The sequence below is a fragment of the Tenrec ecaudatus genome, chromosome 17, assembly GCF_050624435.1.
Source record: "Tenrec ecaudatus isolate mTenEca1 chromosome 17, mTenEca1.hap1, whole genome shotgun sequence".
NCBI lineage: Eukaryota > Metazoa > Chordata > Mammalia > Afrosoricida > Tenrecidae > Tenrec > Tenrec ecaudatus.
The window spans coordinates 522,432-535,409 of record NC_134546.1 but is presented as its reverse complement, the minus strand read 5'-3'; the positions used below and the strand labels follow the sequence as shown (position 1 = coordinate 535,409).

Below are 12,978 nucleotides of genomic sequence, written 5' to 3'. Positions count from 1 at the left end.
TAAGTGTGTGTATGTATGTGTATATGTATATATGTATGTGTATATATGTATATATATATATATCATATTAAATGAAGGGGGAAGTGCAGAGTGGAGACCCAAGGCCCAAGTGTCGACCAATGGAGATCCCCTCATAGAGGGGTTTAGGAGAGGAGATGGGTTAATTAGGGTGTGAGGTAGTATCGATGAAGAACACAGCTTTCCCCCAGATCCTGGATGCTTCCTCCCCCCAACTACCATGATCCGAATTCTACCTTGCAGGGCTGGATAGGACAGAGGCTGTACACTGGTGCATATGAGGGTTGGAGGTACAGGGAATCCAGGGTGGATGATACCTTCAGGACCAAGGGTGTGAGGGACGATGCTGAGAGAGTGGAGGGTGAGTGGGTTGGAAAGGGGGAACTGATTACAAGGATCCACATGTGACCTCTTCCCTGGGAGAGGGACAGCAGAGAAGGGGGGAAGGGAGACTCCGGATAGGGCAAGATATGACAAAATAACGATGTATAAATTACCAAGGGCATATGAGGGAGCGGGGAATGGGGAGGGAGGGGGAAAAAAAAGAGGACCTGATGCAAGGGGCTTAAGTGGAGAGCAAATGCCTTGAGAATGATTGGGGCAGGGAATGTATGGATGTGCTTTATACAATTGATGTATGTATATGTATGGATTGTGGTAAGAGTTGTATGAGTCCCTAATAAAATGTAAAAGAAGAAAAGAGAAAAAAATGATTAGGGCAAAGACTGTACAGATGTGCTTTATACAATTGATGTATGTATATGTATGAACTGTGAAAAGAATTGTATGAGCCCCAATAAATTGTTAAAATAAATTTAAAAAAATTAAAATAAAAATAAAATAATAAATTAAAAAATTTTTTAAAAAGAGATATCAGTTGTTTCGTAATGGTAGCATCTTGTTGTACCAAAGAAAGTGAGCAATAAAGATAGGATAATATCACATGAGGAATGTTTATAGGGTTATAAAATTATTTTAAAAGAGCTGCACATAAAACGTAGCGGAATCGTGAGTGGGAAGTATTGATCTGAGGGCAATAAAAAAGGCAATCTTTTATATGGGTAGAAGGAAAAATATTAGTAGATATAAAAAGAACTGTCAGAAAATGTAAAAGAGGCTGTTAAGGTCAAGCAGGTCATGTAGAGGACAAAAGAGGGGAAAAACAGGACAAGGAGTAGGCAGAACTGTAGAAAAAGCTGCAGTCTTTTTATCTTGAGATAGAGGCGATTTGCCAGGCCACAGTATGACACCAGGGAGAGTTGCAGCTATTAGGCAAAGCTTTAGTGTGCATACTCACCTCTGAGTGACTCAATAGTGCATGCCCTGTCGCATATTGTAATTGTTGTTGTTGCTAGGTGCTATGTAGTCAGTTCCAACCCATAGCAACCCTATGCACAACAGAAGGCTGTGCCATCCTCGCAATTGCTCCGATGCCTGGGCCCACCACTGCTGCAACCATGGTGTCACTCCATCTCGTTGCAGCCCTCTCCTTCACCAAGCAGGAGCACAGTGATAAGGAAGCACATACTAACAGAAGTAAACACACATTCCACAGCACCTTCCCATTCGAAGAGTAGTCTACAGACCCCAGCATCAGCATCACGAGAGTTTTCTAGCAATGCAAATTCTCACATTCTACCCCATAGCTGCTGAAACAGAAACTCTCTAGGCAGGGTCCTCTAAAGCAGCGGTGGGTCAGTGGTGGGCTTTCTGCCATCCATGCAGGAGGCTCAGGATTGATTCTTGGCCAATCTACCTCCTGTGCAGCCATTACCAGGCTGTTGGTGAGGTTGTGTGTGTGGCTTGTGATGCTAAACAGGTTTCAGCAGACCTTCCAGACTAAGACCAGGAAGAAAAGTCTGGGGTTCTACTTCCAAAATCCAACTCCAAAAAACCTCTATAGATCATAGCAGACTGGCTGCTAATACCAAGAGGGCCCAGGAACCTGGCTTTAACATACTCTGCAAGGGATGTTCAATGCTCACTGAAGTTTAAAAACAAGGGCTGGTTCTACATTAAAAGAAGATTAGGGAGAAGTTTGGGAAGGGTTTGCTTTTCGGGTCAAAAGTTACACCAGAGGGGAAAACTAAAGCCTCAGAGAGGCTGAAGGCCTCTTGCACTGCTCATAAACATGGCACAGTTCAGTGGCATTAAATGCATCTGTGCTGTGCAGTCACCGTCACTGCTTGCTCCAGTACTTTTTCACCAACCCAAACAGAAACCCTACTCAGTAAGCATTAACTTTTCATTCCTCCCACACCCACCCCTAACCCAACAAGTTACCACTAAATCTAATTTCCATCTGTGCATTTGTCTAGATATAGAATAGGACTGTATCATTTTTTCATCATGTATCTGACTTATTCCACTTGGAATAACGTTCTCAAGGGTCATCTGTGTTGGAACATGTATTAGAACGCCGTTCCTTTTGTGGATGACTAATTCTCCACTAAGGAACACTGCTGGTGCAGTGGGTTATGAGTTGGGTTACTAACCACAAAGTTGGCAGTTCAAACTCATAAACTGGCTCCTTGGGAGAAAGATGGGCTTTCTGCTCCTGTAAAGACTTATAGCCGCGGAAACTCTAAGGGGGCAAATCTACTCTGTCCTATAGGGTCACTGTGAGTTGGAATTGAGTTGACAGCATGAGCTATTTTAGTTTTTAGTCCTCTGTTATGTAACTGTATGGCACTTTGTTTATCCATTAATTTGTTGATGGGTTGCTTCCACCTTCTGGCTTTCAATAATTATGTTTCAATGAACAACAGTGTTGAAGACTCTGTTTGGGTCTCTGCTTTCAAGTCTTTGGTGGATATACTCAGAAGTAGGATTGCTGGGTGATATGGTAATGTTATGGTTAAGTGTTTGGGGAACTACCAAATGAGTTTTCACAGTGGCTGCACCATTTTATATTTTCTCCTACCGTGGACAGAGATTCCAATTTCTCCACATCATTGCCAATACATATTCCCCCACTGTAAAAATATTAGCCATCCTAATGGGCATGAAGTAGTTTCTCATTATGATTTTAATTTGTATTTCCCAGTTGACTAATGATCTTTTCATGTGCTAATTTGGTTTGCATGACTTCTTAGGGAAATGTGTTTTCAAGTTCTTTGTTCGTTTCTTGATTGGGTTTTAATCTTTTTGCTGTTGGATGCTAGGAATCCTTTCTATAGTCAAGCTCTTACACCTTTATCAGATACAGGGTCCCTAAATTTTTTCTCCCATTCCTCTTGTTAATGTCCTTTGGCATGCAAAATTCCCGATTTTGAGGAAGTCTTGTGTATTCCTTTTTTCCTTTTGTTGTGGTTCAGTCCACTGACTTTGTGAAGCAGTGAACCATGAAGGAATTAACTGTCCAAAGCTCCAAAATCCATTTGGGATTTCCTCAGAATCTTCCGAGGGTCTTGAATCCTAGTCTGAAGCATACTGGGTCCCAGAGGAGATCTACACAGACAGAAATGGTGCACCTGGAGGCAGATTTTCCCTAATTTGTCAGTTGACTGGGGCAGAGCAGCAGCCTTGGGCCAAAACCTCTGTGGGAGAGGAAGCTTCCATGGGCTCTCCTGGCCTGCCCCCTGGTCCTTCCACCTCACTTGCTAAAGAGAAGGGAAGCTATCATGACACATGCCCATTTTTAGACACAGACACGTTGCTCTGGAAACTCGGACAGACACCAGCCCCTTCAGTTATGAAAGAGTCTAATACAGAATGTTGCTTAGTCGAAGCTCAATCAGCTGCACGGGTATGTCATGCTATTATGCCTGAATAAGTCGACACTGTGAACTGTAGTCTTTTCTATTTGCCATACTGCAAATTGTAGTAACTATAACCCTGACACTCAGGAGCCTTGTTTGTACAGTGGTTAAGCACTTGGCTTTGAACCAAAGGGTCACCAGTGAGAACCCACCTGCTGCTATGAAGGTGAACGAGGCTGGAGCCCTGTTGTAGCCAGTGCCTCCACCCATCTACCTTTTCTCTGACCCTCTACCTTGCGTAGCAGAAAGTCCTTCTCCAGGGACCAGTGTCTTCTGATAACATGACCAAAGTATGTGAGATAAAGTCTTGCCATTCTAGGTTCTAAGGAACATTCCAGCTGTACTTTTTTCCGAGACAGATTTCTTCATTCTTTTAGCAATCAAAATTCTTTGCCAGCACCATAATTCAACAGCACTAATTCTTTGGTTGTCCTTACTCATCATCAGGGGTCTCACGCATACCTGGACCACTGCCCAAAATTGATCCTTAGATGCTCAGTAAGCATGATGTACATGGAAATGCAATCATATGATTTTTACAAGTCAAGAGAGACGCATTATTTAGTAATAGAAATCATTGTATAATGACAACGTTCAAGTTTTATAATGAATGAGTTATAGGATTTACTCTATCAACTTTAGATTTGCCCAAGTTACTACTAAACATCTCTCTGCCTCCCACCCAACCCCCTTTGGTATTAAGACAATAACAAAGCATATATTAGACAAAATTATGACGAGAGCTAAGTAAACAACAGTGAAATGCTCATCAAATGGAGGATTCCCTAGTAAATTCACACCGTGAATACACATCTGTGCACATGCACACGCACATAATACATACACACAACACCACAGCTACTGTCAACTCTAACGAGCCGACCCAATATGCTACCAGATGATCCTCCCATTATTGTCATATTTTATGTCATCTGTTTCAGTTAAATCGCTTAAACACAGGCGCTGTTAGGTAAACAGAGGCTGGCAAACGGAGAGGAAGTACAAGGGCATGAATCTGACAGAAACTGTAATCAGAGGGGTGGGGACCTGTTTCCCGGGCCTTACCTCTCCAACACAAAGGAAGGGGCAGGCCAGATTAAACCGTTTTCTTTATCAATGGAAGCAACTAGGAACCGTGGAGTCTGAGTGGAGAAAGACAAGATACTCACAGTACCCCCCCACAATGACTGGAGAGAGTCTTGGGTCTGGGGTCTGGGACAAGGACACAGTTGAAATCTGGCATGACCTGAGAAGAGGAGGGACAATACAGAAGACCAGCCAGAAAGCCTGCCTGTGGTGGGAAGTACACCACAGTAAGTCTCTGCCTGGCCTTTCACTCTAGTTAAGGGCCCTTTGGGCTCCTTCCCCGAAGTATCTCCTTCAATAAACTCACTCTTTCTGGCCAAACCTTTTCTCTGACTCAGGACTGAATTTTGTCCCCCATCTGAAATCTTTCTAGCAAGGAAGACAAGAACCGAGGAGTGGAGAGGCTTGAAACTCGGAGCCTCCTCCTGGTACCAGTACCATTCCCCTGGGCATGCCCAGAAACGTTCTGAAGGGCCCTCTCCAGGAACAGTCTGAAGGGAATCCGTTTCTAGGTCATTGACTCCTAACGAGAAAGTCCGTGTGATGGGCCCTGGTCCTTCCTCACAATCACCATTTGACAGTATGGCCCCTCTGGCCCATGCTGAATCTGGCTTTGTGTTCACTGTCCCAAGTAAAACTCAACCCTTCCTTTTGTCAGGTCCCAGAAACACCCCGAGCCTTCTCATCAAGAGATACACGTCCAGTAAAAATTTTCCTTTTAAATTTTGTAATGTTTGAGTCCCGCCGCGTCCGCCCAGCGCCTGCTCCGCGTCCGCGTCCGCGCCCGGCGGCCACTGCTCGCGCCGCTGCTGCCATGGCCACCTCCCCGCAGAAGTCGCCCTCGGCCCCCAAGTCCCCCACTCCCAAGTCGCCCCCGTCCAGGAAGAAAGATGACTCCTTCTTGGGGAAACTCGGGGGCACCCTGGCTCGGAGAAAGAAAGCCAAGGAGGTCTCAGAGCTTCAGGAGGAAGGGATCAATGCCATCAACCTGCCCCTCAGCCCCATTCCCTTCGAGCTGGACCCTGAGGACACGATGCTGGAGGAGAATGAAGTTCGAACCATGGTGGACCCAAACTCACGCAATGACCCCAAACTGCAAGAGCTGATGAAGGTGTTGATTGACTGGATTAATGATGTGCTGGTTGGAGAAAGAATCATTGTGAAAGACCTGGCTGAGGATTTGTATGACGGACAAGTGCTGCAGAAGCTTTTTGAGAAACTCGAGTGTGAGAAGCTGAACGTTGCCGAGGTCACCCAGTCAGAGATCGCCCAGAAGCAGAAACTACAGACGGTCCTGGAGAAGATCAACGAGACCTTGAAACTGCCCCCGAGGAGCGTCAAGTGGAACGTGGACTCTATTCACGCCAAGAGCCTGGTGGCCATCCTGCATCTGCTGGTTGCTCTGTCCCAGTATTTCCGGGCACCAATCCGTCTCCCAGACCATGTTTCCATTCAAGTGGTTGTGGTCCAGAAACGAGAAGGGATCCCCCAGTCCCGGCAAATCCAAGAGGAAATGACTGGAAACACAGAGGCACTTTCTGGAAGGCATGAGCGAGATGCCTTCGACACGTTCGACCACGCACCAGACAAACTCAACGTGGTGAAAAAGACACTCATCACGTTCGTCAACAAGCACCTGAATAAGCTGAACCTGGAAGTCACAGAACTGGAAACCCAGTTTGCAGATGGCGTGTACCTGGTGCTCCTGATGGGGCTCCTGGAGGGCTACTTTGTGCATCAGCACAGCTTCTTCCTGACCCCAGACAGCTTCGAGCAGAAGGTGCTGAATGTCTCCTTTGCCTTTGAGCTCATGCAAGACGGAGGCCTGGAAAAGCCAAAACCCCGGCCAGAAGACATTGTCAACTGCGACCTGAAGTCCACGCTGCGGGTGTTGTACAACCTCTTCACCAAGTACCGGAATGTGGAGTGAGGGACCACGGGCGCTCCCCTCGGCCCGGGGACTCCCCTCAGCCCGGGAGCTCCTGCTGCAGGCAGACCAGACTGCCCTCCAGACCGCCTTCACCTGCTTCTGCCTGACTCCTGCCCAGCACTGTCCCACACGGCCAGCTCCCCCAGCGATGCTGGGGATCGGAGTGGGCTGCCCAGACCTCCCTCAGCCTGCGCAGTGACCCCTTCTTGGGGCCAGGTTCATATCCCCTCCATCTAGTTTGGAGAATCAGTTTAAGCAAAAGATAGATGCCATAAGATGAAAATAAAGGCAATAAAGCCAAAAAAAATTTTTTTTGTAATGTTTATTATCATTTGAAACTTATTCACATTCGTTTCATCAACTGTGCCCTCGTCATAATCATAATAGGAACTACATCCAGAAGACAATCTTCTGATACTTAGAGACTTGTGGTCAAAAGAAATCAATTTAAAATAGTATATGTGCAAGCACACACATACACAAATATTGCCGAAAAAGTCTGATAGGATGACCGGTAAAAACCCTCAAGTATAACAACTGGATGGAATTCTGTAGGAAAGCTGATGGAAATCAAATTCAGCCAAGCAATTATGTAAAATTTCCAATTGTTAAGGAGCATTGCCTAAAAGAATGACTGTAGACATCAAGTCACTTTAGTCATTTATACCCCAAAGGAACAATTTCAAAGTGATTTACTGTTTTAATTTACGAATATCCGTGTTTACAACAAGCCTGAGATGACATTCTTTGGAACTAATAAACTTAAAGATTTTTTTAAATTTAGAAAACTTAATAATTCTTCTAATGGCTCCATGAAGGCTGCGGGCGGGACTCAGCTCTCTGACAATGTGAGCCCTCAAACGCCATGCAGGTGTCCTTCCTAAATTCAAATAGGGCCCTGAGTTTGCAGGGGCAAACGATGTCCCCCTCACCCCCCCCCCCCACCTCGCTACCCCCACCGCGGGGCCGCGGCCGCGCTCCCCGGCGCATGCGCGCTCCTCCCCGGCGCAAGCGCGCCCCGCCCCGCCGCTGCAGCGTCCCGGCTGGGCGGAAGGGCGGAAAGGCGGGCCCGCCGGGGAGGGAGCCTTAAGTGGGAGGCGCTTCTCGCCGCCGCGGCCCGGCCGCGTTCCGCTTGCCGCGCCTCCTCCCGCCCGGGAGCGGCCTACCCTGCACGTGGCCGAACACCTCGTAGTCCACGGACTTGAGCGACTCGGAGGACATGGCGGCGAGGCCTCGGCCGAGGAGCCGGAGCGGGGTTCGGGGCGCGGCGACTCCGACTCCGGCGGCCGCGACACGCACGAGGCGCATGGGGTCGCCGGTCCGGGCGCGAGCGCGCGGGGTCACGCGGCGGGCGGCGGCCGATGACGTCGGGACCGGGAGCGAGGCCCGGCCCGGCCCCTGGCTGCGGTGTGCGGACGCGGCCCGGCCCCTCGCTGCGGTGTGCGACGCGGCCCGGCCCGGCCCCTCGCTGCGGTGTGCGGACGCGGCCCGGCCCCTGGCTGCGGTGTGCGGACGCGGCCCGGCCCGGCCCCTCGCTGCGGTGTGCGGACGCGGCCCGGCCCGGCCCCTCGCTGCGGTGTGCGGACGCGGCCCGGCCCGGCCCCTCGCTGCGGTGTGCGGACGCGGCCCGGCCCGCAGCGGGGCTTCCGTGAGCTCCCGTCCCCGAGAGGTTTCACGGCTCCAGCGCTTGGGGACCTGGCGGCCACTCGTAAAATGACGGGGGCGCCCTCCGCGGCCTGGTGACGCTCACAGGGCACTGGCCTCCACTTGGGTTCTAAATGGATTGCTAGGAGAAGGGCAATTAAAACCAACATTTCTGAACGCTTTGATGCAAACAAATGGAAACAACAAAATGTTCGTTTTGCCCTGTTGCCCCACAAATTAGGGCAGATGATACCTGTTGTTTCTGAGGTTACTTTGCTTCCTAAAGCCAAACCCAGCCCGTGCGATTCAGAATGAACTGCCCCGTTACCAAGGCTAACCGGAGAGGACTGCCTGTGCCTATCGAGGTGTTTGAACAACGTCCAGAAGGTGTCCGGGTGCTGGGCACAGCGTGACCTGCACATGGACGAATGACCATGCTGCACAGTGAGCTGTTTTACATCTTCATCTCCCAAGGGTCGATACACCTGTTAGTCTTTTGCATCGACATCTACCATGTAGATAGAATTCCACATTTTTTCACGTGTAAGACTGCATTTCTCAACATTTGATGGCTTCAGCGCCTCTTTTTCCTCTGCAGCTGGGCACAGTTAAGATACCCCCTGCAGTCTGCTCCTGTGTACCCATTCTGTTGGGAACACAAAACTCATCTCAGACTTGGCTAGAATGTAAATAAAACATCATCTTAAAAATAAAACGAGGGTCCCACAGAGACCTCTTTTACCCCAATACATTCCATGTAGACTAGAATCACTCGAGATCTTAAATTCGCTCTTCTGAAATAGCTTGTGACTCTCTCCGCTGACTACAGATAAAGCTTGTTCTTCCACCCTCACTAACCGCTATTACACTGCCCATCACATTTTGGTACCTTAAACGCTAGTCTTATTTCTGGGTGTATTTGACCCTGCCCAGCCCAAAAACGGCACCAGTTTCCCCTATCAGCTCTGGTTGGTGTTTTTTTTTTTTAAGTCATTTTATTGGGGCTCATACAACTCTTATCACAATCCATACATACATATATTGTGTAAAGCACACTTATACATTTGTTGCCCTCATCATTCTCAAAATTCGCCTTCCACTTGGGTTCCTGGAATCAGCTCCTCATTTTACTTTTATCCCTCCCTCCCCGCTCCCCCCTCCCTCATGAACCCTTTATAAACTTTTATCTTACACTGCCCCGGGTCTCCCTTCACCCACTTTTCTGTTGCACATCCCCCAGAGAGGAGGTTATATGTAAATCCCGGTGGTCTTTTCCTTTTTACAGCCCCCCCTTCCCTCCTGGTATCGCCACTCTCGCCCATGGTCCTGAGGGGTTCATCTGTCCTAGATTCCCTATGTTTCCAGATCCCATCTGCACCGCTGTGCATCCTCTGGTCTAACCAGGTTTGCAGGGTAGAATTGGGATCATGATAGTTGGGGGGATCAGCTCTGGTTTTTGAGATCCAGAACAGACCACTCTTTACACTGCTTGCCCTTAAAAAAAAAAACCACCTGGCTATTTAAATGTAATATTGGCCTGAGATAAACGCACACTGGCTTTCTTGTTTATTGAAAGTAGTTGTGTTGTACTAAGTATCTAGGTTGTCATACTTCACATGGTTTCCTTTAATCCACATATCTATCTGAACAGTGCACAGTCACACCTTTCTCCCTCAGAGCAAACGCTGACCTGTGGTTAGTAGCCCAACACATAACCCACTGCGCCATCGGGTCTTCTCGGGTACAATAAAGAGATTTTAATGTTGTGAAACCCAAGATGGGTCATCAGAGTTCAGACTCTATTATAATTAAAGTGTTCCAATCTTGTGAAGCAACAAAGCCCGCATGGAACCAGCACACCAGCCTGTGTGACCACAAGGTGTCAATAGGATCAGGTATCACAAGACTCAAAAAAATAAATTTATTTATGTAAACGAGGTGGGTCGGAGTGTAGACCCAAAGCCCATCTGTAAACAATTGGACATCCCCCTAAGAAGGATCACAAAGAAGGGATGAGTCAGCCAGGGTACAGTATAGTACCGACAAAACACAACATTCCTCTAGTTCTTTAATGCTTCCTCCCCACCACTATTGTGACCCCAGTTCTACCTTACAAATCCTGCTATACCAGAGCACACGGAATCTAGGACAGATAAACCCCTCAGGAACAGTAATGGGAGTAGTGATACCATGAGGATTGAGGGAAGAAAAGGGGAACCAATCACAATGATCGCCATAGAACCCCGACCCCATGAACAACAGAACTTGGGTGAGGAGACAGTGGACCATGTAAAATGTCAAAACTAATTTATCAAGTGTTTATGGGGAGGGGAGGAGGGGAAAAAAGCTGATACCAAGGGCTCAAGTAGAAAGAAAATGTTTTGAGAATGATGATGGCAACATATGTACAAATGTGCTTGATATGATTGATATATGGATTGTTAAAAGAACTTTGAGAGCCCCCGATAAAATGATTTACTAAAAAAAAAACAAAAACGATGGCACAGCTTCTCTACCTATACACAGAAGCTCTTAAAAGTTAGAATTTTTTTTTAAAGTTAAGACTTTTTCTTAGACATATGGAGTCAATCTGACCTTGGAAACATTTCATATGAAGGGTCTACTGACTTCTATATGTTAAAATGTGTTCTAAAATGTGTACTGAGTAATTTGAAGAAAAATTTAGATCTTCAAAATATTATGAACATTGCTATGAAGTCTTATATTTTCAACACTCTAAATGCCCTCCCATCTCCCATATACATGCATTTTTCAATTTGTTTTATTTTCCACTCTGCTCAGACTTCTGATTTGCAGTATCCAATTTATAGTCTCTTTATAACAAAAAGAAAACCTCACTATCATCTAGTCAATTCTAACTGAGGTAGTTTATTGTGCCAACCTGGCCGATAAACACATGGGGTTAATTGAAGGGCGGAGAGATAAATTGCTCAGTGAGCCTCACCTTTCGAATCTGATTGACCAGGGTGCAGTTGCCTTAGCCAGTTCCCTGCGTTAGCTAGCAAGTCTTACTTGCTGCAAGACATCCCTGAGGAGAAGCCACATGAACCTACCTCAATGCAGCCCTGGGTGCTGGAGCACCTGTGTGTAGACCCCTGCCAGCACTGAGATGTTTACAAATTCACTGACGGCTTTCCTCCTGCAGTCGGCACCACTGCGTCTGTTTTGTGAGATGGAGGAGGACTTTATGGATTGGTGTTGGACATATGGGTTAATGCGTTAATGTTGGGCTTGTGGGCTTGGGCAGCACTGGGTTGGGATGTTTCCTTGATGCGCACTTAACCTTTATATAAAACTCTCTCTTATACATAAGTTTCTGTGGATTTGTTTCTCTAAAGTACCCAGACTAACTCAAAGTGACCGAAAGGGAAGGGGGCAGGGAAGATGGCAAATGGGAACTGGGAAACTTAGGGAAGAATTGGAAACCCACTGAAAGAATTGCAACTAATGACATGAGACAAAAAAATCTGTATAAATTGTTGACTGGAAAACGAATTTGCTCTATAAGCTTTCACCCAAATTACAATAAAATACTTAAGAGAGGAAAAGCTCTCAGCATGGGAGATTCTGGATAGCTCTGCTCTGTCATGTCAGGTTGGTACTAGCCAGCATGTGTGATGCTTGTTCCAGTGGCACGAGGGTGCCATGACACCTGAGTAGAAGGGACAGAAGTGGGGAAGACATGATGAAGTAACTAGAATTAAACCTAGTATAAGCTTTGCTCGGGCGAGGGAAAGATTTTGGTGTGGGAGTAGGTATTCCTGATAAAACTGAGCATGGCAATTTTAAGAAAAGAGTTTGTATGCTTATAAAGCAGAAAAACATCTTGACTCTAAGCTGCCAGATGCAGATAAAACAGTCCAACAATTTTTTTCTTGGTGTCTTGGTTTTAGCATGTTTCTCACAGGTATAGCTCAGTGTATAGGCATGATTGGCTGAAAGATGATCTCTGGGAGTGGGTTCAGTCCCAGGCTTGAGGGTGTGTAAGGGCCACGGTATTATAGGCTGGCTGCAAGATGAGTAGTTCAAAACCATAGCTGCTCTTTGGAAGAAAGAGAAGGCTCTTTTCCCATAATGATTCAAAGTCTCGGAAACCCAAAGGGCAATTCTACCCCATTTTTTAAGGTCACTATGAGAAGTGACTTGATGCCAGTGAATTTGTTTTGAGTTTGGAGAAAGGCCATGATTTTAGGTATTCCACCAATCTCTACTAGACCAGTTAGTCTGATGTGTGTAGCGCTGGGGGAGGACTGGAATTTTCCACCACTCTGCCTACAATTTTCCTATTGTGATCCTGATCAGAGAGGTCAGTGGCGGTGGACACTTACCTACTTATGGTCTCAGGGTTGTGGATGCTGATGTACACATGGTCCATTAGTCATTGGACAATTGCTTCCATGTGTCTCCATTTCTGTCACTCTTCTTCTGGACTAGCAGAGGCCAGTGGCTGCATCTTAGATGGTCACTTACATCAAAATAGGCTGCAGACTATTGTCTTTATTGATGATGACATAGCTG

At 46.9% G+C, this 12,978-nt stretch overlaps 1 protein-coding gene and 1 pseudogene across 2 annotated transcripts in view; one reads left to right on the top strand and one right to left on the bottom strand.

The window, feature by feature from the left end:
• The window catches only part of ACYP2 (acylphosphatase 2), a 154,646-nt gene extending 146,504 nt beyond the window's left edge, over positions 1–8,142 (bottom strand). The window contains exon 1 of one of the 2 annotated variants that reach the window (XM_075535308.1): positions 7,962–8,142. In XM_075535308.1, the coding sequence (XP_075391423.1) occupies positions 7,962–8,103 (142 nt within the window). In that variant the 5' untranslated portion in view covers positions 8,104–8,142. The remainder of the gene's footprint in view (positions 1–7,961) is intronic. The other variant, XM_075535307.1, reaches the window with a different exon arrangement.
• Positions 5,609–6,798, top strand: LOC142430407 (alpha-parvin pseudogene; annotated as a pseudogene).
• Positions 8,143–12,978: the final 4,836 nt, after the last annotated feature.